The 25,231-nt window shown below is 35.7% G+C and overlaps 1 protein-coding gene across 1 annotated transcript in view; it reads right to left on the bottom strand.

Moving 5' to 3' along the window:
- Positions 1 to 499: 499 nt before the first annotated feature.
- Positions 500 to 25,231, bottom strand: part of CFTR (CF transmembrane conductance regulator) — a 120,285-nt gene continuing 95,553 nt past the window's right edge. Inside the window, exons 24-27 of the mRNA XM_081958605.1 lie at positions 21,697 to 21,786; positions 15,734 to 15,906; positions 9,654 to 9,759; positions 500 to 4,148 (exon numbers count right to left, since the gene is read on the bottom strand). Of these exons, the coding sequence (XP_081814731.1) occupies positions 3,951 to 4,148; positions 9,654 to 9,759; positions 15,734 to 15,906; positions 21,697 to 21,786 (567 nt within the window). The 3' untranslated portion in view covers positions 500 to 3,950. The remainder of the gene's footprint in view (positions 4,149 to 9,653; positions 9,760 to 15,733; positions 15,907 to 21,696; positions 21,787 to 25,231) is intronic.

The raw sequence follows: 25,231 nt of genomic DNA, 5'->3' as shown, positions 1-25,231 counted from the left end.
GATTACTTAAGCTGGCCTTCAGGATGTAATTATTCTTCTGAAAACACACTTGGGATTTGTTCTGCATGTTGCTCGCTTCAGGCTGGGCCTGCTTTGTGTCCTTTTGCCTCAGACAACTTCTTTTATCTTCTCCTTGGTTACATGATTCCTCCAACTGCCGCTGTTGCAGTGATCAGTATGGATTCTTAGTAACCAAAATTTCTCTGACAGCTGTTTTCTGTATCAGAACTTGCATCCCCTGATGGTGCAACAGATTTTCTGAACCCCATTTCCTAGCAGCTGCAGCCAATAGTTCGATGGCATCAGAAAAGCACATGCTTCACACCTGAAGCCTTTCTTTTCAGTACTGTAGTGTAGGCATAACAAATAGTAAGATTTCCACATTTTGTAAAAGCATATTAGGGTATCTTCTTTCTCTTTTGTTGCAGAAATCAAGAGATAGGACTGCGAGATCAAGATAAGCTTTATTTTGGCCAAAAGTTCCAGACAGAGATAACAATTTCTAACATCTGGACAAAAACCTATAGAAAAGGCAGTTTCTTATATATCTTTCTAAGAGTAACGTACACGGAAATGCTTAACTTCACTTCTTATTGGTTACCTTGAGGAAAGAGCCTTATAAGTAGATAGGGTCTTACTACTCATTTTGTCTTGGGTCATAGGTATTGAGTACGTGTCTCTAAGCGACCTTTAGCTGATCCTTGTGATCTTGTGAGAGCTATTGAACTCTGCATTTAGGCACTCGCTTCCTGTTCTTTTGCAAGCTGCAACTCTGCCTATGTGGCCTTTTAATACAGAAGTAAAGGGGCCCTGAGAGGCTGCCCAGCCTGACCCAGTAGGTTTCACACTTAATGCCCAATTCTCACTTTACGTCCTACTTTACTTTGGTTATAGGAAACTGCAAATAGACATAAATCATACAATATTTAGATTGTAGATTATGAAAAAATGAAACAATTTTGTAGGCGGAATCTTTAATAAGCTTTTGTGCTGCAAGCTTCTTTTACCAAATGAAATGCACAGGTATTAAGAGAGCTACCACATCTGGGCCACAAAGGCAGATACAGAAAACTAATTCTAATGGTCACCCAGAATCTTTGAAACTTAGATCTGATAGGTGTGGAAGTAAATATATAATTAGATTGCAATTGATAAGTACTTTTCCATATACAAGTAAACTGTGCAACCAGGTTTGTCTAAAATCAAGATACAAAACACTTGTAATAAGAAATATCTGGAACAACAAATAAAAAATGTATCAGCTCTTCGGCACCATCTAGTGACAAGAAAACAAAACGTGATTACCCTGCAAGTTATATATAAAATATAGAGATTTTTTAAATAAAGGTTTTGGTCATATATTGGATGCTGGTAGACTGACAATTCAGGAATTTTCATTTAGCACTGTTCACTTGAACAGTGTCTCATTTAATTTTTATTATGATCATATAACAGAGGTTATAAACAATGCTTTCAATTTATTAACATATGCTGTGCAATAATGTCCGTGAACCATTTCAATCAAAATTTTTTTAAAGTGCCATGTTGGCATAGTGGTCTTTTGTACCACCTGATTATAACCACAGCAGCAGATGGTTAAGCCTGTTACAAATGTTACCTAGTATTTTTATACTGATAATATGGTCACAGATCAGTAAAAAAGAATTACATTTTCTATAATCTTCATTTAAATCTGCAGTGTATATGATCTGCCAATTTATCTATGCACCACAAGCATATTCAGAGCAAATAAAACATGGAGGGTTGGTGTCTCTGTTATAGTCTTGTTATCCAACCAGCTTTTTAAAACATGCACTGAATGGGTGGGGCTCAAATACTGTACTTAAATAGCTGGCAGCTTAGATATTTATTGGGACCAATTTCTTTTTAATAGAATGACTGATCAGATGTTTCTGGGGAGCCCACAAGCTAAGCATTGAAGCAATATTTTTTTTGCTTATTTTCTAGAATTCTTCGTTCTTCTAAAGGAGCATTTGGAAACCTTGCTCGGGAGAATCTTTGTGCAGCTCTGGCTGTGTGACAGTTATAGATGTTTCTGGAATAGAATGCCCTGGCAAGAGTCAATCATAGCCTGATGTCCACTTGATACTGCAATGCTCTCTGTGTGCATCTACCTCAGAAGCTGCAGGTTGTAGAGAATAGGTTGGCCAGAATGTTACAAAACAGATCAGCAAAGAAACACCAATGTTGAAGTCATTGTGGTAATTGCTGGTAGGCCTTTGGACCCAAATAAAATGCTACTGATTGCTTAAAAAGATCTATAACATAGCACCAGGATAGGTCAGGAACTGCCTTGTGACACTGCTGATCTGATCTTAACCCTGGTTACAAAATCAAGATTAGGGCTAAACTCACTGTAGAAATAAGAAATGAATTGGTCTCAAGGTGTTGCATTACACAACCTCATTGATCAGGATCAATGTCATTACTGCACATTAAAACAATTAAGATGACAAAAATAAGCAAAATGTGTAATGCAGCAGTTAGTAGCTAGGATTTTCATTACAGATTTTTCTCTAATTGTATAAAAATGTAAAATAAAAACAATCATGATAACCCTTTGAATTCCAATACAATTTGTAATACATTTTATTTCTAAAATATAGAACATTTTTATTAAAGGACTGCCACAGTAACTTTTAATAAAGTTATGAAATAAATATGCTAGAGAAATTTCAGTTAACTATAAAATAGTGTGGTATAAAAGATCACAAAAGTCAAGTAATTTTTTTTCTTTCCACTAAAACATTACAAATTCTAAAAATTTAAAACAATGTTAAATTTAAAAAACTGAAAACAATGCCCAGACTCATTTTGTTGGCTATAAAAACAATAAATGCTAATTGCTCCTGATCCATGCACAATAGAGAAATAGACTAGCAGTTAACCCTTTCTTTTACAATGGTTATGAAGCATCAGCTACTGTATCTTACAGGAGCAGTCTAGCAAAGGGGTACACAGCACAACTTGATGTCTTTCATCTCATATAGGAAGATATTAATCTGACAAACAGAATGGACCAAATACCAACAAAGTTGAATTATTACAGAGCAACACAAATGCAATTCATGAATTGCATCTTCTTATTTTTTAATTCATATTTTCCTGGCTATTATAACAGATAATATATTTAAAATTAAATATAATTTCTATCACATGAATGGATGTAACTTTGTTTTTTTAAGTTATTCAGCTTTCATGTATTTGATTTACAAAAAACTGTATACCTTTCAATCACATTTTTCCCATGTCCTTTTCATACATAGGAAAAACAATTTTAAAATCCCTAATTAAATTTATGTTCTTTCTAATATTTAAATGCCCAATTTTGTTAAAAACTAAGAGCTGCTAATTCCTGTATTTATGTTAATCCAGAACATAAATGTTCATTTTGGCTGACATATCTATAATGTGCACAGCAATAAAGACAGTTCATGACCCCTTTTGCAATGATTGCAAAAGGTATATGCTTTGTCCCTGGTCTGTTTTCTGATAAAAAACAACAACAACGACAGACCTTTAGAATCAAACTTGCTTATGGATTTACTGTAGATTAAAATACAAGTGCAAACTATGCTTGTTTTGTATGACATTCACATAGTGTAAAAACATGTACTGTGATAGTTAAAAATTCAATTTATAACTTTAAAAACTTGATTATCATTCTGATCATCCCATGTCTGTAAAAAGAAGATATTTCATGAAAAAATTCTTTGGGATCAGATCTAACATACATGTCCTTGATACTTAATTTGACCCTTGCATTGTAAAGCATTTTATGCAGACAGATCACACATTCATTAATTTAAATTCCTAAATCTGTTCTTGTTCCGTCATTTTTAGTCTTGTTCTTTCTGCTCCCATTTGTTCTGATATTTTTCCTCAGAACAATTCAAGGAAACTGTTTGCAACAGCATCTTGAGGCATCTTCACAGACGGGTTTCTTGAATGTCTTCCTCTGTTTCCTCTGGCAAAGCACTGATTTGAGGCCTTGACCTTCGCTTGCTTGAGTCCCTGGGATAGAGCATGGCTCTATCGGAAGAGCTGATTGCTTGATGGAAAGAATGATTTTCACTCAGAAGCTTCTGTATTGATTTATATTGCTTGACTTTATTTTCTTCTATGACCTAATAAATGAGAATGAGAAAATAAAATTTAATTATGAATTGATATTTTTAGGAATCAACTGCTATCTTACAGAACGACAATAATCACCAAATTATTTATTGTATTTGCATTCTTCCCATTGTGCAAGAACATTATTTCATAGCTCTAGAAAATATACATTTATATATTACACAGAATGAATTAATAACTGCCATAAGTAGGCATCTTGGACTATAATTGTAATAATTCTGTAACTAACTAGGAAATAAGCAACATTAAAACCAATGAGTTTTTAAATATATATTTCTATCACTTTGTTGACAATTATCTTCAGATTATTTCCAAAAGCCAGACACAGCATTTTTTCCATTCAGCCTGCTGTTGTCTTCTTCCTCCTCTTCTTCTTCCTCCTCCTCCTCCTGCAATTTTATTTTATTTGAGCATGGTATCTACATTATCCATAAGCTAAAGAATATTATTATAGTAGACTCAATCTTCAGAAGGACTTACTGGTCCATCACATACTAGTTTCCCTTTTCCACCATATGTTGAATCTCTCATAAATTATGGGTTGTGCACATAACAACATTGCATATTAATATGCAGTTTTACTGCAGCTAGTTTTTACTGCAGCTAGTGCCAACTTGCTTTAAGAGAAGAGGAACAGGGGCGGAGGGGAAGGGAAAATGGAAAAAAATACAGTCAGGAAGGCTTTTTCACTGTTACTCATGAAGAAAATTTCCGCAAGCTTTTCTGCTGACATCACCTTCAAAGAGTGACTGTGCCACATGACAGGTGGGTAGCTGAGAACTTCATTTGGAGGAGACTGTTGAAGGCCCTGACAAACATGGTATCATTGTTAAATAATACTTTTGCAATGAAGACAAATTCTTCTCCCTTTCTGCCAACAATACTTTTATGTGTTTGGGTGCAATAAAGGAAGAAAAATGGTGGGGAAATATAAATAAACATTTGGAATAGGTATACATCAAAGCAATCAACACACAAACATGTTTGATTTATAATGTTTTCGCTGTGAATAAAAGTATGCATGAAACAAGTTTATGAAACAATATGGGCTGTTTCTCACTTATACGTAACATGTTCTTGCTAGCATAATTGTGCAGTTGAATTATAAGGTTTTTTTTTAAGGAAGGCTGTGTTCAGGACAGTTAGTGCTTTAATACAAAGCATGGTATTTCTTTTTATGATTTCTTTAAAAAAAAAACAAAAGTATTTTGAAGATCATTAGTTTCAAGCCAGCACCAGTAGCATTCAAACAAAATTGTTGGCTATTTCACTTTTTGTTCCAGATTTTCAATTCCTAGCATGCATAGAAATTGTTGTTTAAAAATATTGTTTTGAAAAAATGACTATTTAGTTTGCCTGGTAAACTGTAGAGGGAGCAGAAAACAAAATACTGCTTAGTTTCCTATTGTTATTATGTCATATTCTCCAGTTTCTTCTTCAGATTTTGGCCTGAATTTACTTGTGTGTATTTGGGTTTTGCCAGCTTGGCCTTCACCCTTTCTTTCTCCCTGGAAGAATGGAAGAAGAGGAAGAGGAAGCTGATTTTACCAATAACACTTAATTTGTAATGTCTTTACATCTATTAGTTCAATTGTTATGATGTCAACTTGCTTTCACAATCCTCCAGATTGCTGGTTGCCTGTTATGTAAACTGCCAACTTTCCCAATATGCTGTATACCTCTCTGCCTGAAACGGGTCACTCTGGGAGGAGGGATGCTTAGCTTGGCACACAGGAGAAAGAAATCCTTCCCAGTTCTTCCTCTTCTATAGAGAACTACCTTTTACCTCTTAAGGGTCTAGGCAAGAAGCAACATACTGGGGCTAGCAAAAGGAGCTACATTAGATTGGTGAGTCTCTAATTAAAGGTTGTAACATATTAAAATCTGGAAACTCCAGAGAAGGAAGCAGAAAAACATTTACTATCAAGACATATTTATCTCTAAATATTGAGTAAGAAATCTGATCTAGAAATACTATATTAGATCACTTTTACTCTGGAATGTGTGTCCCTGATTTCTATTGTTTCTGATGCATATTTCCTCTATAGAAATTCAGTGGTTGTAAACCTTGAATAAAAGACTATGGTTAGCTCAGAGTTTTGTTTCTCCCTTCTGCATTATCCTATTGGAGTTTCTGTTGAAATGCTATCTAGAACGTTCACAGCTCTCTATCGTTAGCTCCTCTACTATTTATCTGTTTGTCTATGAGTATCAAGACTGAAGCGCACTTGCAAACATTAGCACTTTCAACTTGCCAAAGAACTAGTGGGGAGGGAAAGGCAAGATGGAATGCAGGCTCCAGACTTCAAGCAGATGATCTGTGAGAACCAAGGACACATCAGCAGGTATTTGCCAAGACCAGAGACTTTTCTCAAAACAAAATAATGACACTCAATTGGACAATGTGACCTGCTTTAATTGGGGGGAAGGAGGGGGGAGAACCAATATTGCAACTATGTGGGTTAGTTAGAGCTGGTTTTGCCTTCTTCAGTGCTGAAATGATGTACTCAAAAAAGTTTTGCATTCAAACTTTGGAAGATCTCGAAGGTGTTTGCTTTGATTGGGTTCATCAGTTGGAACGTTAACAATGAGTACTGTACATAAAGTTCAAAAAAGAGTTTTATTTTTCTTTTCTTTTTGATTTCTGTTTTTCTGAAAGTAAATTAATTCTGTCTAGATGTGGAAAGGCTGATCTATTTTTCAAGCAAGAGAAGATGCTAGTCACATGTCTCATGTTACGAGCCAGGCGGTAGACATAAATTTCATTTTATTTTTGGAGATCCCTTCCGATCACTGAAGGCGATGGATGTTGTTGTTCGCTGTTCGTCTCTCTGGTGGGCTCCTTTTAGTAGCACAGAGGGTCTCGGAGGGGCCACCTGCCATAGGGCAGCTTTCTGGAACCCCCGGATTTGGCGGTAGCCAGCGGGGGTGTTTCCAGCCTCGCCCCAGGAGCCGGGGAATGGAGGGGGGCATGGAACAGCATTTGGCTGTCTGCCCTTTCGCTGAATGGGCTCTGGGAGGAAGGAGTTAATTAAGGAGGAGCGGCTGGAATGCGGGTGGTGAGAGATCCATCCTAATCTCCTTAATTATCGTTAACGGATAAGCAGCAGACTATTGTAAATTCGTGTTCAATCTATTTGAAGCTGGAAGATTAGAGGGGGGGTTTCTTTCTCTTTACCTCCCTCAGACAAAGCGGAATTTGAATTATCTCTTTCTATATCGGAATGGAGAGAGAATAAAGGCTTACTTGTCACCTGTATTAACTATGTGAGAAAGATTTACATCACAACTGCAAGAGGTGATTCCTGAGCTGTTTTCTTAAAGGAAAAAAACTTTATGGAAATCTTTGTTCTTCTCCCTGTGAAAGGAGGAGCCAAGATGGCTCCCCTCCGTCTTCGTTTTTGTACTTACAAATGAAATCTGCCTTTTGAAACTACCTTTGAAAAAATCTCTGGCATTGTATTATTACCCCCTCTGAAGGACCCCTGGACCTCTCCTGTTATGTGGTCTTCCTGGATTTTGATTATTTGATTTTTCCCTTTCTGGTGTGCCTCCGTGCCTTGGAACTGTGATGGAGAACTAACTTTTCACTTTTGGATTTGCCTGCCTCCTTGGATCGGCACAGCTGCAGACTCCACTGACGCCATTTCTTTGGTAAAAGATTTATACCATCTCTGAACTCAGATAAATGGGGCCCAAAAAACCACCAATAGGCAAGTCATTCTCGGCTCCCACATTTGCCACCTCCAGCCCAAGTATGCATCAGATGAAAATTACTTCATTGTTACAACAAGAAGGGACTGGAGAAAGCTCAAAAGACTTATCTGTTACCCAAATGTTTCAGGAAATTATCAGGGGTCAAAATGAGTTGAAAAAAGAGGTGACAGATCTCAAAGAAGAACTCAGAGGTGTTCAACACCATATAACAGAAAACAAACAAAGAATTAGTGTGTTGGAGGAGGGGGCGGCTGGGTTGGGGGAGGAGGTTAAGGCAGTCCGGAAGGGGAATTTAGAATTGGAAAATTTTATGGCAAAGATAGAACTTGAAAGAATGACCTTTTTTCTCAGATTCCAGAACCTACCAGAGACAGAAAATGAAGATCTTAAAGATATTATGAGTACAATTTTAGCAGAATATATTAAGAGAGACAAAGAACAGTTCTGGTGGGATATGGATCTGGTTTACAAGATCAATTCAGCATATGCTAGAACACATAATGTTCCAAGGGAGGTATATGTTAAATTTCTTAGGAGGACCACGAGGAATGAGGTACTAGGGGCTCAAGGGGGGGGACCACTAAAATATAAAGACAAAGAAATTACCATTCTGAAGCAAATTCCGAAAAAAGTAAGAGAAAAAAGGAGGAAGTACTTCTCCTTTTCGAAGAAATTATATAATAAAGGAGTTTGGTTTAGATGGTTATTGCCAGAGGGAATGTTGATCTTTTGGGAGGGAAACAGAATTAGAATTAATACAGTGTGGGAGGCAGAAGCCTTCATTAAAAACACAGTTCTCTCCTAGAGGACGAAAATATGGGAGGTAGTGAAAAAGGTAGAAATGTACAAGATATGAAGGAGGGAGGGGCTGCGGCTCCATCTGGGGACAGGGAGGAGGGAGCAATATCGAAAAGGCTCAGGTCACAAAAATAAATGTATTTGAAATATTATTGTAATTGTTGATATACTAGAAAGTGACAAAAAAGAGATGATTGAACACATGGTTGATATAATGTAGAACAAGATTCTGTTTTTGCTTATCTTTTATACGTTGTCTTTAACATTGTAAAAATTGTGAGATTTGGAGGGATTTCTACCACTAGCACGGGAGCTGCCAAAATTTTCTATGTACCCTTTTACCTTTCCCCATAAATGTTTAAAAACCAATACAATTCTTTAAAAAAAATAAAAAAATAAAATTCATTTTATTTTTATTTGCCTTCCTTTTCTCTACTGACTAGTAAAAATAGGTTATACAATTCCTACCTATTTTACACACCTGCGGTTAAGAAGGAAGATGCGAAGTAAAGATGTGTTCCTAGAAGAGTGGCTTCTATTAAGCAGCTATACCAAGATAGGACAATTGAGCCCAGGATGTATAGACCCAGAGTGCTTCTGAGAGAGAAAATGTAAGGCCTCAAGCCATTTGTCCTAGAGACATAACTTTGCTACTTCAATAGCGTTCGCCACAAGGCATTTTTCACATGTATTGGATCCACATTGACTAGCAATTCTGGAAATTCTAGTCTGGGAGTGTCAAGTTGTGGATTGCTGTCTTACTGCTTGCTATTAGTTGGAATCCAAAGAAGATTGAGTTTTTCAAACTGGCATTTATACAAACACAATAAACCACTTCAGAGATTGTGGGGACTATACATAGTAGTTTCTGACACTGAGAGAGGTAGTGGTAGCTGTAAAAATAAAACGAGGTAAAAATGCATTGGGTGCAGTAAATTCTTTTATATCTCTTAGGATTTACTTTTTTAATCACCACTCACCAAAAATTGCTGGCATTCTAGCAGAGCTTCTAATCTATGTTCTGATAAAATCACTGTACAGTTTGCAAATGCTTGCTTGAGCGTCTTTTTGATGACTTTGAAGGTCCTGAAAGAGAAACATTTTTTAATATGTGAACAAAGGCAATATAAAAATGTGGTCAGAAGCCAAGATTTTTAGCAGACATTTTTACAATGTTTGTCCACTTTTATTATATTACTCTATGGTGGATAAAGTTCAGATGCAATATCATAATGATACAAATAGATAAAGTTAGGCCTAACTAGTTACTAAGGTCACTTTCATAGAAAAACAAAACAAAATTAAGTGTGTGCTTATTTTATGTTCCTGTATATTTTTTATTTCTTGCCTTAGCCAAAGAAAGTTAGAAAAAGTTAGTATTTGCTACAACAAAGAAAAAAAAACAGGCAATTAGTTAAATTCGTTTAATAGTCATTTTTTCTCCTAAAGCAATTGCAAGGACTATAGTCACAAAACTACAAGAATCAAACAACTATCAAAGATCAAACAACATTACCAAGCTGTTTCCTACAGTTTAGTGGAAAGTTGCAATAATTAAATTAGCTTACATCATTGTACATCTATAGTGTTTTTTATAACAAGAGAATATTGCATATTACCCTTTATATTACATATATTGCATTATATTGCAGACTGACTGAATTCAACAATGTACATGGGGATATCATTGGATTATGTGAAACATGATGACATTGCAAAAATGTAGTTGAACTTGATAGAACTGGGCATCAGAGGTACCAAAGATGGATGATGGGGTGGAGTTGGTTTTCTCAACCAAAAACTTAAAAACTCTGTGGTACAGTTTGAAAGTATATCAAACAGAGCAGCCCAATGTATCATTCAATTGGACAAACAATACAAGCTTATGCACTAACAATAAACTATAGTGATGATAACATTGAAGAGTTTTACAATACTAATGGTGACTTTAATGAAAGAATAGGAAGAACAATACCTGGGGGAAAAGTGACTGGTCCGTATGGAAGTGGTGAATGAGTTAATAGAGGTGACAGACTAGTAGATTTTGCTGAAGGATGGAAACTTTATATAATGAAATACAAGAAAAAGGCTAACAGAAAATGGACATAGAAGAGTCCATCTAGATCAGGGGTGTCCAAACTTGGCAACTTAAGACTTGTGGACTTCAACTCCTAGGAATTCTGGGAGTTGAAGTCCACAAGTCTTAAAGTTGCCAAGTTTGGACACCCCTGATCTAGATACACAAGTGAAATTGACTACATCAAGTCAAGTGATAAAACCATATTCTGCAATTGTACTGAGTGACGTCAATTGTTTTAATGTTGGAAGTGGTATAGAATAGTATGGGCTAAAGTGAAGATAAACTGAAAACAGCATATAAAAATGATAAAGATGTCACAAAACAAAAAACAAAAATAAAGAGTGATAAGCTATTAGAAGAGACCAGCGATTTTGAGATTAATCTATCAAATTGCTTTGCTCTATTGCAAGATTTGGAAGACATGAACATTATGGATCAAAATGAACAAAAACAGCCTTGAATTTGCTACTTCTACAGTACCAATTGAAAAATACTTTGTACAGTAAAATATCTCTGATGAAACTATTGATTTAATGGGGAAAAAAAACAGTGCACAATGAAGAATACTGGAAGTTTCACTAATAAAGTGGAATATGTTGAACTTTGCAAGACCATAAGAAAATGTATCCAAGAAGAAACACATTAGTTTAACATGAAGCTTGTGAAAAAGATAATTGTAAAAAACCAAATATTAATTAATAGAGCAAAATGCAAGTTTAGAAATACAAGAAAGAAGTATTTTGTGTTAAAACGTGAAGATGGCTCTGTGTGTAGAACAGGACAGGAAGTATTAGAAATAATTGGAAAATTCTACTGAGAGCTATACAAAGATCAAGAGTAACAAATTTGTTCATAAGTTACAACACCCACCCACGAAAGAGGAAATGCCAGATATCCTAGTGGAGGAAGAATCAAGTGCCATTAAATCAATTTAAAATGGCAAAGCTTCAGGAAATGACTGTGTTATGGTTGAAATGCTGAAAGCTGGCAGTCACAATTTACACAAGATACCAGCAAAACTATACTCGAGGTGCCTCAGAGATAAAAAAAATACCCAATGCATGGAAAAATTCTGAAGTGATTTTTATGCACAAGAAAGGGACCCAAGATGATTTAAAGAACTATTGCCCAATAACCCTTCTTTCAGGCATCTACAAGGTTTTCACCAAGATAATATAAAAAAGAATATTGAGAACATTGAGGGATGCACAGCCAAAAGAGCAGGCAGGGTACAGAAGTAGCTACAGCACAATAGATCACATCCAGGTTGTTCAGCAAGGAGAAAAGGTGCCTTAATGATCTTAAAGTGGAAATCAACATAGAAGAAGGTGTGTGACAAGGCGACACAATAGCATCTATCCTTTCCTCAGCCTGCTTTGAAGAAGTGTTTTGCAAACTAGAGTGGGCAATAGATGGAATAAAAATCAGTGGCCTATTTAAATCACTTAAGATTTGCAGCTGGTGTTGTTCTTTTCTCAAAAGATTCAGAAGAGCTACAAAGACACATACAAAGGCTACACAAAGCAGGAGAACCATTTGTTTTAGGTTTATTTGTTAAAAATAAGCCTAAAAAAGGCTCAGGTTATGTTTAATAAATTCACCAAAGAAAGAAAGAAAAAAATTATACCTGGAGAAGAACAAGACATAGTAGACCACTACATATACCTTGGTCAAGAACTCAATGGAAGGTGGTACCATAAAGGAAATTGAACAGCATGTTAAATGTGGTTAAATCAGGCAAGCTAAGTATAATTTTCAAGAACAACCTCCCCCATATCTGAAGAGAAAAGTTTTTGATCAGGGTGTGCTACCTGCTCTAACATATGCCGGTGAAACATGGGCACTAACTTCACAATCGATACAAAAGCTACAAATGGCACAAAGAGCCATGGAAAGATGCATGCTTGGCATTACAAGGCAAGATAGAAAGACCTGCACGTGGATTAGAGAACAAACAAAAGTATACGGTATCAAGAGAGTAAAAGAATTGAAATGGAAATGAGCTGGTCACATAGCAAAACGAACTGATGGCCGGTGGATTAAGGTAAGGTGACCAACCGTCCTCCTTTAGGGAGGACAGTCCTTCTTTTGTAAGTTCTGTCCTCCCTCGAAAAGTGTCCTCCTACATGTCCTCCTTTTTGATATTTGAAGGCTAATCTGTTGCGCGTTATGTGACGTATTTTATTAAACAGTTTTTAATGGTGTTTTTTTTACTTCATCGCAAGTATATTGAACAGATATTGAATCTTGTGTTGAATTTTTATCTAAAGAAATGCTAGACATTAAAAGAGATGACAATTGTCTCTTTGAAGAAATTAGAAGACTGAATGTATATTTAAATTCTGAAAAATTAATACAATGGGAAAATCAACATGTTGAAATTGATAAAAGATGGGTGGATATTTTCAGCCATTTCAAAAATGAACATACTCCATGTGAACATTTATTTATACTTGTTCAATTTACGTTGTGCTGCCCTGGAACTAATGCAGCAGTTGAAAGAGTTTTTTTCAATTGCCAATGATTTTTCGACAAGTGAGAAATCGAGATTGAATGTTGATACTCTAGCTGCAGGACTTGCCGTAAAATTCAATATGAAGGATATTTCTTGTTCAGATATTTCCAATATATTGTTAGAAGATGATACATTGACAAAAAATATTAATTCAATGGAAAAGTACTCATTTAAATAATAATTAACAGGCATGTAAGCATAATTACAATATAAAATGTTGCAAATGTTTTTATTATGCATATATCATATTTTAGTGTATTATTGTTGCAATGAATAAAATATTTCTTTTATTTACGATATATTTTTTCCAATTTATTTGTCCTCCTTTTCATTGTAAAAAAGTTGGTCACCTTAGCATTTTGGACAATAGAACGTGTTTTGTCCTCCTTTTCATTGTAAAAAAGTTGGTCACCTTAATTAAGGCATTCATAGAATGGATCCCACTTGATAAAAAGCTTCCACGAAAGAGACCTAAAACAAGATGGCTCAATGACATCAGCAAAAATTGTGGGCCCAATTGGCAAAAGAAAGTTCAGGAGAGTATTGATTAGAACAGTGGTTCTCAACCTTCCCAATGCCCTTTAATACAGTTCCTCATGTTGTGGTGACCCCCAACCATAAAATTGATGTCTCGGTTCCTAAGCCCATCGAAAATATGTGTTTTCCGATGGACTTTGGCGACCCTGGTGAAAGGGGTCCCAACCCACAGGTTGAGAACCACTGGGTTAGAAACATGCAGAAGAGGCCTTCATCCTGCAGTGGATAGACAATGACTAAAATGGTTGCATACTGGCCTTTATTGTTGGGAATTAATACACTATTTTAAAGCTTGAAGCGTACCAAATATTACTTCTGGGCCTAACTAAATAGAAGTTTAGCTTTAATACTTTTATACTTGTTCAACTTCTGCCTATCATCTAAATGTTAAGGATGCAATAATAATCCTGTGGCTACCAGCAGCAAGGGGCATTAGAATGGTGATGGGTGCACTTTGAAGATCTGAAGAATCAGATTGGAGACAGATTATCTTGAAAACAGTCTGCATGATCACTAAAATCGGCACCAACTTGATGGTACACATTAAATCAAAACTCTTCCAAGCTCATAGCAAGAGACCAATTCAACTAGCAAAAAGTGAAAAATGAATACAGCACAAAATATAGTACTTCTTTTTAAGGTAGAGGTAACTTACAAGTACCTTAGTTATACGATAAAAAAGCTGTTCATTGCCTGGGCCTTAGATGTTTTTTGAGATGTAACGCGTACTTAGGTCCTGCTCTTTTGAAGACTTCATATGGATCCCAGGGGTCAATATGAATACTGATCTTCCATGCCATATGTCTACTAAATTTACACAACTACATCACCCATCCATTATAATGCTTTTAGGCAAATACTTCAGTCTAGTGCTACCCAATCTTTCATTCCAAATCATGACAATGCAGTATTAAGATCAGGTACTGAATCTCTGTAGGTTGTTTTCAGATAATAGTAAATTTCATTCCATTGATCTATTTATTTAAGATGCGGTTTTGTGTAATGCTAACAGCATTATTAACATTGCAGAGAGTCGTCATATATTTTATATTTATTCTCTAGATCATTTAAGCATTATGTATTCAATGAAATCAGTGCTAGAAGAAGGAATTGCAAGATGGTATCCAAACTGTTGAAAGCCATTTTTACATTGAACTATAAATATCATACAGTTTTTAAAATAAATTCAGTATGTACTTTTGTAGTGTAAAATTCTGAATGCAGGCAAATCAGAACCACTTCATTATAGCCAATACCGTGTTTCCCCGAAAATAAGACAGGGTCTTATTTTCTTTTGACCCCCGAAATAAGCACTTGGCCTTATTTTCGGGGAGGTCTTATTATTTTTGAGCTGCAGGAAGCGGCGAGCGTGGTCACCTCATGGCCGCTGCTGTGTTGCAATATTTTGGGGGAGGACTTATTTTTTGGGGAGGGCTTATTTTAGCGCATGTGCTCAAAAGCCCAATTGGGCTTATTATCCGGGGAGGTCTTATTTTCGGGGAAACAGGGTATATGCAAATATAGGTAATCCTCAAATTATAACCACAACTGAGCCCATAATTTATGTTGCTAAGTAAAAAAATTGTTAGTGAGTTTTGCCTCACTTTTATAACTTTTGTTGCCACATTTGTTAAGAGAATCACGGCAGCTAAATTAGTAACACGGTTGTTAAGTGAATGTGGCTTCCCCATTGACTTTGCTTGTCAGAAGGTCACAAAAGGGGATCACATGACTAATATTGCAGCTGTCATAAATGTCCATTGTCAAGCATCCGAATGTAAATTACATGGCCATGGGGACACTGCAATGGACATAAGTGTGAAAAATGGTCATAAGTCACTTTTTCAGTGCCATTGTAACTTTGAATGGTCACTAAGTGAAATGTTGTAAGTCAAGGACCACCTGTAGAGTATTTTTGTGGTACTTACATTGGATCAAGATGAGCACTTGGTTCATCAAGAAGAAGAATTTTAGCTTTACTGAGAATTGATCTGGCAAGACACATCAACTGCTTATGTCCATGGCTGAGGACATAGCCACCATCAATAAGAACAAAATCAAGCTGGCCTGGGAATTGCTCTATTACAGATTTCAGTCCAACCTGAAAGCATAACAATTGGACAAAGAGAGGGGAGAAAAAGAAACATTTTGTATCACACAAATGGGTTTGTTTTATTTCAACAATTAAAGCCCTGGAGCATTATTCATAGAGCAATGTAATACTTCATATGCCACATGAGATAAAGCTAGTACAAGGTATTGACACAAAACCTTTGGGGGACATGGAACTCATTTAACATATTTGGAAATTAACACAAAGGTACAATTTGTTATCTTAATTCTGACTTTGTACTTCTGGTGCCAATTTCTGGTTTATTTGTGCTCTGCACTATGGAGTTTATAATTCATCTGGACTTGGTATCTTGAGTTATAGAAATTCTATTTTATATGCTGCTTCATTCTATACCTCCCTAACTATAAAAAATAAACGTGGCTTGAAACAGAAGTACTCTCACGGCAAGGAAATGTTTGTTGCTGGCGCTTTAACAATTTCCCCTTCTTTGCATCTCTCTCCAAGGATTCATTTCCCTGTTCAGTTCCCTGGATTCACCTCAGTTGCAGTTTTGCCATGATTTTTTTTTAAAGAGACATAAGGGGTTTATATCTGTATCTAATAAGGATTACTTGTTAAATACAAATCTTTAGCCTAAGCAACGTATGAGAATAATTCAATAGATGCAATTCCATAATTAGGCATAAAACCCCAGTTACACAACTTTAGCATTCGATCATTTCCTGCTAAAATCTGTTTGGCAATACTCCACCCATGTACTTTTATATACTGTATATTAAGGAACCAAGTATTGCTCTCAACAGTTCTTCTGTTTCCATACTAATAAAGTTTTAGTACTGAAAAAAGTGAATATTAACTGAAAGATTGACAATAGAGAAAAGGATATTTATACAGGGGAGCTTGGCAGAAAGGTTTACCAAGTTAACAAGCCTTTCTGGGGAATGCTAACAATGACAGAAGTGATGTTTCAAGATATTCCTTCTTAAAGCTGAGAGCAGCCAAATATTGAAAAGGACAGGTATGCCCATTTTTCTCTGTCCCATTTTGGTTTCTACCAAGTCCAGCCCAATGGTGGCCATGGCCACCCAATGCATATGCAAAAAGAATACACAGTTTCAACCACCTTTTGACTTTTTTTGACTCCCTTGCAGATGTCCCTGCTGCTATCTCATGGTAAGGAAAATAATGAGGTTGAGGTTCCTTTGGCAGTCTTAGATTGTATAAAATTCTTCAGTCTACCAACTGAACATGCACAAAAAAGGCCCTATGATGAACAGAATGACAGCTGGCCATAGAAACTGGGGGCCTTAGAAAGACTTATATTGGTTTTCAAGAATCATATGCAGTTCTTCTCCCAACCATATCTTAGGGAAAAGAGGGGTGTAAATCCCACAAACAAAACAAAGAAACCCTGTCCTAACTGGAGCTTTAAAAAAATAATGTTCAAAAGTGATGTTTTCATGTTTCAGAGTTCTGTTTGGTTTGATTTCCATAGACATTCTGGTAATCCTGAGTTTCTATTTCAATTGTAATTTGAAGTTTGCTTCAATTTTGATAAAATGATGGGAAATAACTTTCTGCTTTCTTTCCCTTGTTCCATCCAACCACTCAATTTTACTTGGATTTCTTGGTTGTAATATGTCTCAATGATATACCAATCATTTTGTTATCTGCTTTCATGCTTATCTTTTCATCGATGCAGTCTGAGATTATGGACAATCTGCTCAAGGCTATCTCTCAACACTTATTAAATTATGTACTTATAATATGATACTATCTATTCGTTGGATAATGTTCTAATCTATGGTGGCATTTCAGTTCCAGGTACTCTTGATAAGGCTAAATAAAGATTACTGAAACAAACAATGCAAAGAATCCATTTCACCTAGTGGTTAAGGCACCAGGCTAGAAACCAGGTGACCATGAGTTCTAGTCCCACTTTAGGCATGAAAATCAGCTAGATGACTCAGTTCCTCTCTCCCAGGCCAGCCCACCTCACAAAGTTGCTGTTTTGGGAAAACAGGAGGAAGAAGGAGTTATATTCACAGCCTTCAGTTCTTTACAAAAAATAATAAAGATGTGTTCTAAATAAATATTTATAAAATAACCTCCTAGTATCATTTCTGTAACCCTTACAGAAGATCCAGAGAAGATGGGATTGGATTTTTTTGTGTGTCTATTTAAAAATATACTTTTGAGTTGGGATAATAGGTAAATAGTGTCCTTAAAAGGTACCATTGTAGCCTTTTATTATCCCCAAAGACTGGTCTCAAAATAATCCCCAAACCACTAAAATAAAAAAGTCACTTGTTTCCAAAGAAAACATTAAAAATGTTTTATCACCAGATGAAGCCATTACAATGTAAAATATTACACCCTCGATTGATGAAGGAAAAAGATGCATCTTACTTTGTGTGTGTGTGGTTTTACTTTAACTTCATTAAAATAATAATGTCAAAATTAAAACATAATTAAATAAGTAAAGTGAAGGTATCAGTTTGTCCCACAAAGACATGCGGCTGTCAAACCAAGATAGCTGTGCATCTTTGGTCTCACTTCAGTCTTTTTTCATGCTTAGTTTTAGAGCAGAAGTACCTATGATAGCCTTGATAAATTATCTACACTTAGCAGTTAAGGACACTGAGCTAGAAAGCTGACAGCCTGCGTTCAAAACCCTAGCTAGCACCATATGACTGGGTGAGTTCCCATTATTTGCTCCAGCTCCTGCCAACCTAGCAGTTTGAAAGCATGCAAATGTACCACCACTTAGAGTTAGATACAATTGGACAGGGAAAACCTTAATCTTTACCTTTAGGACTTAGGGTGTTATAATGAAAACTATATATAATTTTCAAAAGTACAATAATATTTTGTTTTTCTGAATCTCAGTATTCAGTGGTCCAAACTATGCTACTTGTGGGACTGCTGAATAGATTGGGATTGATATATTTGTTTTTTGCATTTACATGCCACTTTTCCTCTTTGATAATTCAAAAACCCATATATCTGGTAAGATGAGTAAAGTTTCCTTTCAGTCATACTACATGTGATTTTTTTTTAATTATGGCCTTGTAGTTTTCTTGGTAACAATGCAAAAATGTTTTGCCACTTCCTTCTTGTGGTTTTTTTTCTCTTTAATTCCAAGTCTATAGCCCTGGTGTACCGTAAAGGACTAATTAAGTCTGATTCTCTTTAGTTTCCAAGCCCAGTCAAGATCCTCCTAACTCTAATCCTTCTGAAACACATGAAAGGAATCTCTAAATTTCATCTTTACCACAAACCTGTAAGATAGACAGAGTTGAAACAGAATGACTACTTCAAGGTCATCTAATAAACTAAGTAAATAAGAACCGAATCAGTATCTGATTCAATTTCCATATCTTAACTACCACCACATTATCCTACAAATATGCCCCAACAATTGTAGATTTTTTCCCTTAAGATGCTTTTGTTTCACCTCCAAACACTGGCTGAGACACACTTAAGTTGTCCTTAGTTCTTCTGAAATAATAACAATAGTATTAGCAAAAGCACTTAGACTTATAGTGCTTTATATCACTCTCTGAGCAGTTTATAATGTCAGCATATTACCCCCAAACAATCTAGGTCATTTTACTGACATTGGAAGAATGGAAGGTTGAGTCAACTTTGAGCCGGTCAGGATTGATCTCCTGTCTATGGGCAGAGTTAGCCTGCAATACTGGTTTCTAACTATGTCGCCACTACAGTGCCTAATAATACAAAATCTATTGTGGTTTACCACCTATTACATAGGAAATGAAGTAGTTGCAGGTCAATGAATGATACTAGTGTTTACTGGCCATTTCAAATTGATGCAGTAACACTCCACACATACATGCACACTCCCATCTTGGCCATTCTGTTATTGTCTCTCTAAAGAGATTAACATAGATGACTTCTGTTGGTGATCCATATGAACTGGCAGATAGCAAATGTACTGCAAGTGCTTGTAACTATTTGGACCTTATTTATTTAGCAGAAGACTGAAATAAGAAAACAATGGACAAATGGGAATACCCCTCCCATTTGGAATGGGAGGGAAGGTAAATTTTAAATAAAATGCCGCTTGATTCATGTTATCAGCTTGATTTATGGTAAAATGAGTAATAAGAGGAAAGGAATCTGAGGCTTAAAGATGGTAAATAAAATCCTACAGACAGAACTGCTCTGTTCTTGCTCAGAACAATAATTGGTAGATGGTTTTCCTGTCAGCTAGTGATGGGCAGAACTCGTCATAGAAGGAAATTTATTTTCAGATGAATCATGACAAATATACTGTAGTTTTAGGCCTAGGAACTCTTTCAACACCACTGCACCTGTTCCACTGTTTTGAAGATTATTAGAAAACTATAATCAGTTCACAAATTCCAATTAAGGTCACTGTACATCATGACTTCCACTCTATTTCCACCCAAATGCTGATGTTTTTTAAAGGCATTTAAATCTTTTATATTTCAAGGATCACCTATCTACATCTACCTTTGGGCTAATTTGTGAACGGCTATCATCCTGGCACATTAAGTGGTAAAGAGATGCTTTAATAAAGAGATGTCTTAATTAAGCTGTGCATAATTTTTTGTGTGTCTTCTTATTTTCCAAAGACTTAAATGTTTTCAAAACATTAGCATGTTAGCTGTCTTTTATATAACCTTTCACAGCTTATTATATACAGTATATTCAAATCAGTGGTGGGCTGCAGGCAGTATGCCCTGGTACGGGCATACCGGAGCCAGCCCGGAGCACTGGATACCGTTCCAGTATGGTGCTCCGGAGGTCCCACCCATCTGCCCGAGCTCCTTATCTGTGCTTTAAAGCTTCTGCACTACCTTACACATGCATGGCGCATACAGCACCTGCGCGATGCTCCACGGAGCAGCTATCTACATCTGGAGCATCATGGAGCATCATGGAGGTGCTAAGTTGCATGTGTGCGCATCCATGAATACACCGCCAGCCCCGTCCCAACCATACCAGTTGGAACGGGATTTGAAACCCACCATTGATTCAAATGTACAACTCCAGATGAATTCAGCTGGAGAATGATATAAAACATATTATAAAATAAACATTAGAAAAGTACATTAGAAAAATTCAAGAAAAATGTCATTTTGAATATTGTTTTATTTCTAACTTTATACTAGTCATGGAACGTACTGGAAGAAGTAATTTACCAAAATGTAATATGATATCTAGAAGTGCTTAAACATTTTTAAATCTGTTAAATTTTTAAAAGCTTCTACTGAACAGGATTTCCAGATTTTGTTGTGTAGGAGCATACCTTATGATAGTTTATTCAGAATTCTAGTTTTGACTTTCTATCATGCTTTGATTTTACTCATTTCTGAATGTATCTTCACAATCAGAGCATTGTACATTGACCCAGCTCTTTGCCACATTTCCAAATCTAGCTTCAAGTTCAAACCCAATAAACAAACAAATGTAGGATATAAAGACAATGCAAAAGTAAAACAAGCAAGAGTAAATAAACCCACCAAGGCAATGGAGATTCTAATGTTGTAAACTTTCGAACAAGCAAATAAAATGATTTAGTGATTTTCCTAATTATATGTGTAGTTCTTTTATCAAGGGAGTGCACATTGTAAGGAACAAGGAGGAATCTATTTTATAAACTGTCAGATAGGTGAAAAGGTTCTTGGGGCGAGTATCTTCTCCTATTTATATGTTTGCTTATTTATGTGAAAATTGTGATCCGTGTTTCTAAAATGGATGCTCACTCATGCGTACATTATAAAGATCTTGCTTAAGAGTTAAAGAACATAGGTGGGCATTTCCTACCTCTTCAGCAACATTCCACAGTTCTTCATCACTCCATTGTCCATAAGGATCCAAGTTTTTTCTAAAAGATCCAGAGAATATGAACACTTTCTGTGGAAGCAGAAAAAAAAATGAAACAAAAATATTGTTAAAAATAATGTCACAAGCTAAAAATAAGAAATAACTTTTCATTTTCTTTGAATTAACAAATCAGGTACTTAAATTTGTTAATAGTTTTCCTTTTCCCAAACAATGACAATTTTCTAAGAAGTACAACCAGGGATTTGTTTCCTTGAATAAACACTATAGATAAACTTTATGAAACATATCTAATAAGTACCACAGAGTTCACTGGTGGTTTTCTATTTTCTATTCTCAAAATAAATGAAGATGTTTCAGTCCCCTATAGTTTTCATTTTGTACCTATATCATATTTATATACTATCTAGAAATATATAGGACATAATAGCACAGCACAGCACAGCACAGCACAGCATAGGATAGCATAGCATAGCATACTGTACAGTACAGTGGTGGATTTCAATTTATTTTACTACCTGTTCGCTTGTGTGTGCACACTCATGCAATGCTTCATGTGCAGAAGCGTCCAGGTGGGTGGGTGGAGCCTCCTGCCACCACCACAACCCGTTCACCTGATCTGGGGCGAACTACCAGAAACCCACCTCTGGTACAGTAGAGCAGGGTAGGATACAGTACATGATTATGCTATAATTGGCTGATTTCTGTAAACCTGGCGGCTAATCAGAGTCAAGATTCATAAGTACAGTACCTTTAGATACATTAAGAAGAAAAAGAAATTCCAGAAGATAACAACAGCAAGTTATTACCATACAGCCAAGACAACTGCTTAGGCATGCTCTTGAAGTCACAAAAGTTTCAACTTGAAGATGACATTACCTATTCAGCTTTATTGGTTTTAGGTAATAAATTACTTTGTTAATTATTTTAAACAATAAATAATTAAGAATCTAGTTGGCATAAACTATTGGGTCATTTTGTGATATGGTAAAGTTTTACTTTGATTTCTTAAATTTGATCTTCCCTACTAAAACTACTAAGAGTTTCCTTGGCAAATAAAATGGAAGCTGAAACCTTTGCTCCTTCATTGTCTTCCCTAATTCCAGCAATTAGGTTGGGTTGAGTTTCCATAAATTTAATGGCTTTTCCTGTGGCAATGCATTATTGGCAACTTTAACTTCCAATCAGATCACCAGCCCAGGTATGCTCAGTTTTAGGAGCACTAACCTACTAATCTTAGCACAGAGGCAGAGCCTTCTGTATTGCGGCACATCAATTGTGGCATTATATCCCACAAGAGGCCCAACAGGTCTCCATCCTCTCAAACTGTTATGGTTTTTTATTTTGCTAAGTTTTTGCTTTTTGTCATTCCTGTTCTTTTTTTTTTCTCCTGCATTTAGTTGTATACTTGGGCACTGGGTGGGATGAAAAACAGCATGTAAATAATTATATACTATATATAAATACTACATAAATAAAATGGTAATTTTTACTGAGGAGGGAGGCATGTTTGTATTTGTCACATTAACATTTGCCATTTGACAATGATCTTTAATCAAGCATGTACATATTCAAAGCACTCATTTGCAATAGCACACTTGCAAATCAAAATCTATGCCTGTTGGCTTAATTTAATGAGCTTTATTTTTCAAGTATAGATGCATAGAATTGTAGCCCTAGATTAAAACAGCTTTCTAAATTCCCCTCAAGAGAAAGGGAATGGTTCAAGGCCCACAGACCCTGCTCAACCAATATCACATACCTATCCAACATCAAGAAACAAACACTTCGTGAAAAAAATGATAGGAAGGCCTTTCTTTGATCTCTGCAGGAAATTCAAATTATCCTATGGTTCCTGAGAATAGGTCCTAAGAAGTACAGAAATTCAGCACTGATGATAAAAGAGAAATGCTTGAAACAAAAGAGCACATGTTCTTCTTTATTAAGTTTGTATGGAGCATCTATTCCTAGTTAGAGGAAAAATAACTTGCCTGAGGCAGGGCCTGTCGATTAAGATTTTTGTTGTCTTATGCTTCTGTAGGTTTCTTTAACTTAATGGAATTAGCCGTGTTCTCTATGGTATCAGTTTCTCAAGATTAATGGGTGTGGTTGTACAAATATAATAGAGAAACTATGTCTGGCATAGTTTACACTTGGCTAGGTTTGTGAAGATCAATTAAATAGTTTGGAATCCTATGATGACCATGAAATTTAACCGAACGAACCAGTTTGGGTTTTTTTTAGAAAAGGAAGCAATAGCTTCATAATACCTACAATATCTCTTACCAATAGTTATCTAGTATGCATGAGATGATGTATTTTGCTTTCCCAAAAGAGATGGATTTCCTAATTGCACTGCTCAGTTTGCAAAAGGAGACCTTGTAAAATAGTCCACAGTTTCTGTTTTGAAATGTTCACATTTTTAACATTTATATTATCGTAAGTTATATTTTGTAACATTTTATTCTTGCTACAGCAATTCTAAGGAGAAAATCCCTTTTTCATTTCCTTTGTTTTACTCAAGGCTATCTTGGATTTTAGAAAAGGCCAAGTCTAGTTCCATAATTTCTTTCTTCCTTGTTCCGTTTCCTCTGAATTTACCTACTTACTTTTTCATTGTTGTTCCAATGTATGTCAGTAGCACTGCATCTTTCTCCAATTATGACAAACTATTAAGTCTCTCAGATGGAGCTTAAGTAAGATTGACCATTACCTCAGCACAAGCATATATCATTTAAATTCTTCCTGTTTGCTCTCTTTAAGATGTTGGTTATGGTTACATGCTTGTATCTCATGCATGCTGTGAATCATTATATCTAGCCCTTGATTGCTGTTAATAGTCCAACCTTTTTGGCCACTAAAATCTAAGCAAGATGTGCCCTCTATTATTGTTTCTATGATTTCCTCTCCTTTGTTTGCATTGCCTATTTGATTTAGATTTATTTATTAATCAATTTCTAGGCTGTCCAACACTAAAGGATATATGCAAGAGGTATAAAATAAACAATAAAAACTAATAGATAACGCCAACCAAAGGGAACAAAGCCAAACATTTCTCACCAGCAAAGAAAAAATAGACATGCCCACAGACTCATATTAATTCAAATCCTGGGAGAAAATCCAGTAGTAAGGTAGAAATATGAAAAATCAGTATTGGTATGTTCTAGGAAGTGAGAGCAGCAAGTTAAAGAGAGAGATGCCTATGCTATGCTTCTTACAATTTCAGAATTTAAAATAAAGTACTTATTTGTATTATTTTTGGTTTTATTACTGGTTTTTGCTCTGCAAATTTTCTTAACACTTCATATATGCAAATTAGAAATAAGGGCCATTTGCTCAATTGGCTGAACCCAAGGCAATGAGTTACATAAAGTTTATCAGAATTAAAACGCCATATTTTTATATCCTTTTGTACCAAGTATAACTGCATTTCAATCTTCAGTGAAAAGATATAAGTGTAGTGTAATTAATTAATCATAATCAATCAGCTATAGAACTAAATAATGTCACCATGTAA

This window comes from Natrix helvetica (assembly GCF_964273705.1).
Source record: "Natrix helvetica genome assembly, chromosome: 6".
Classification (NCBI taxonomy): domain Eukaryota; kingdom Metazoa; phylum Chordata; class Lepidosauria; order Squamata; family Natricidae; genus Natrix; species Natrix helvetica.
This window is presented reverse-complemented; position numbering and strand designations above follow the sequence as displayed.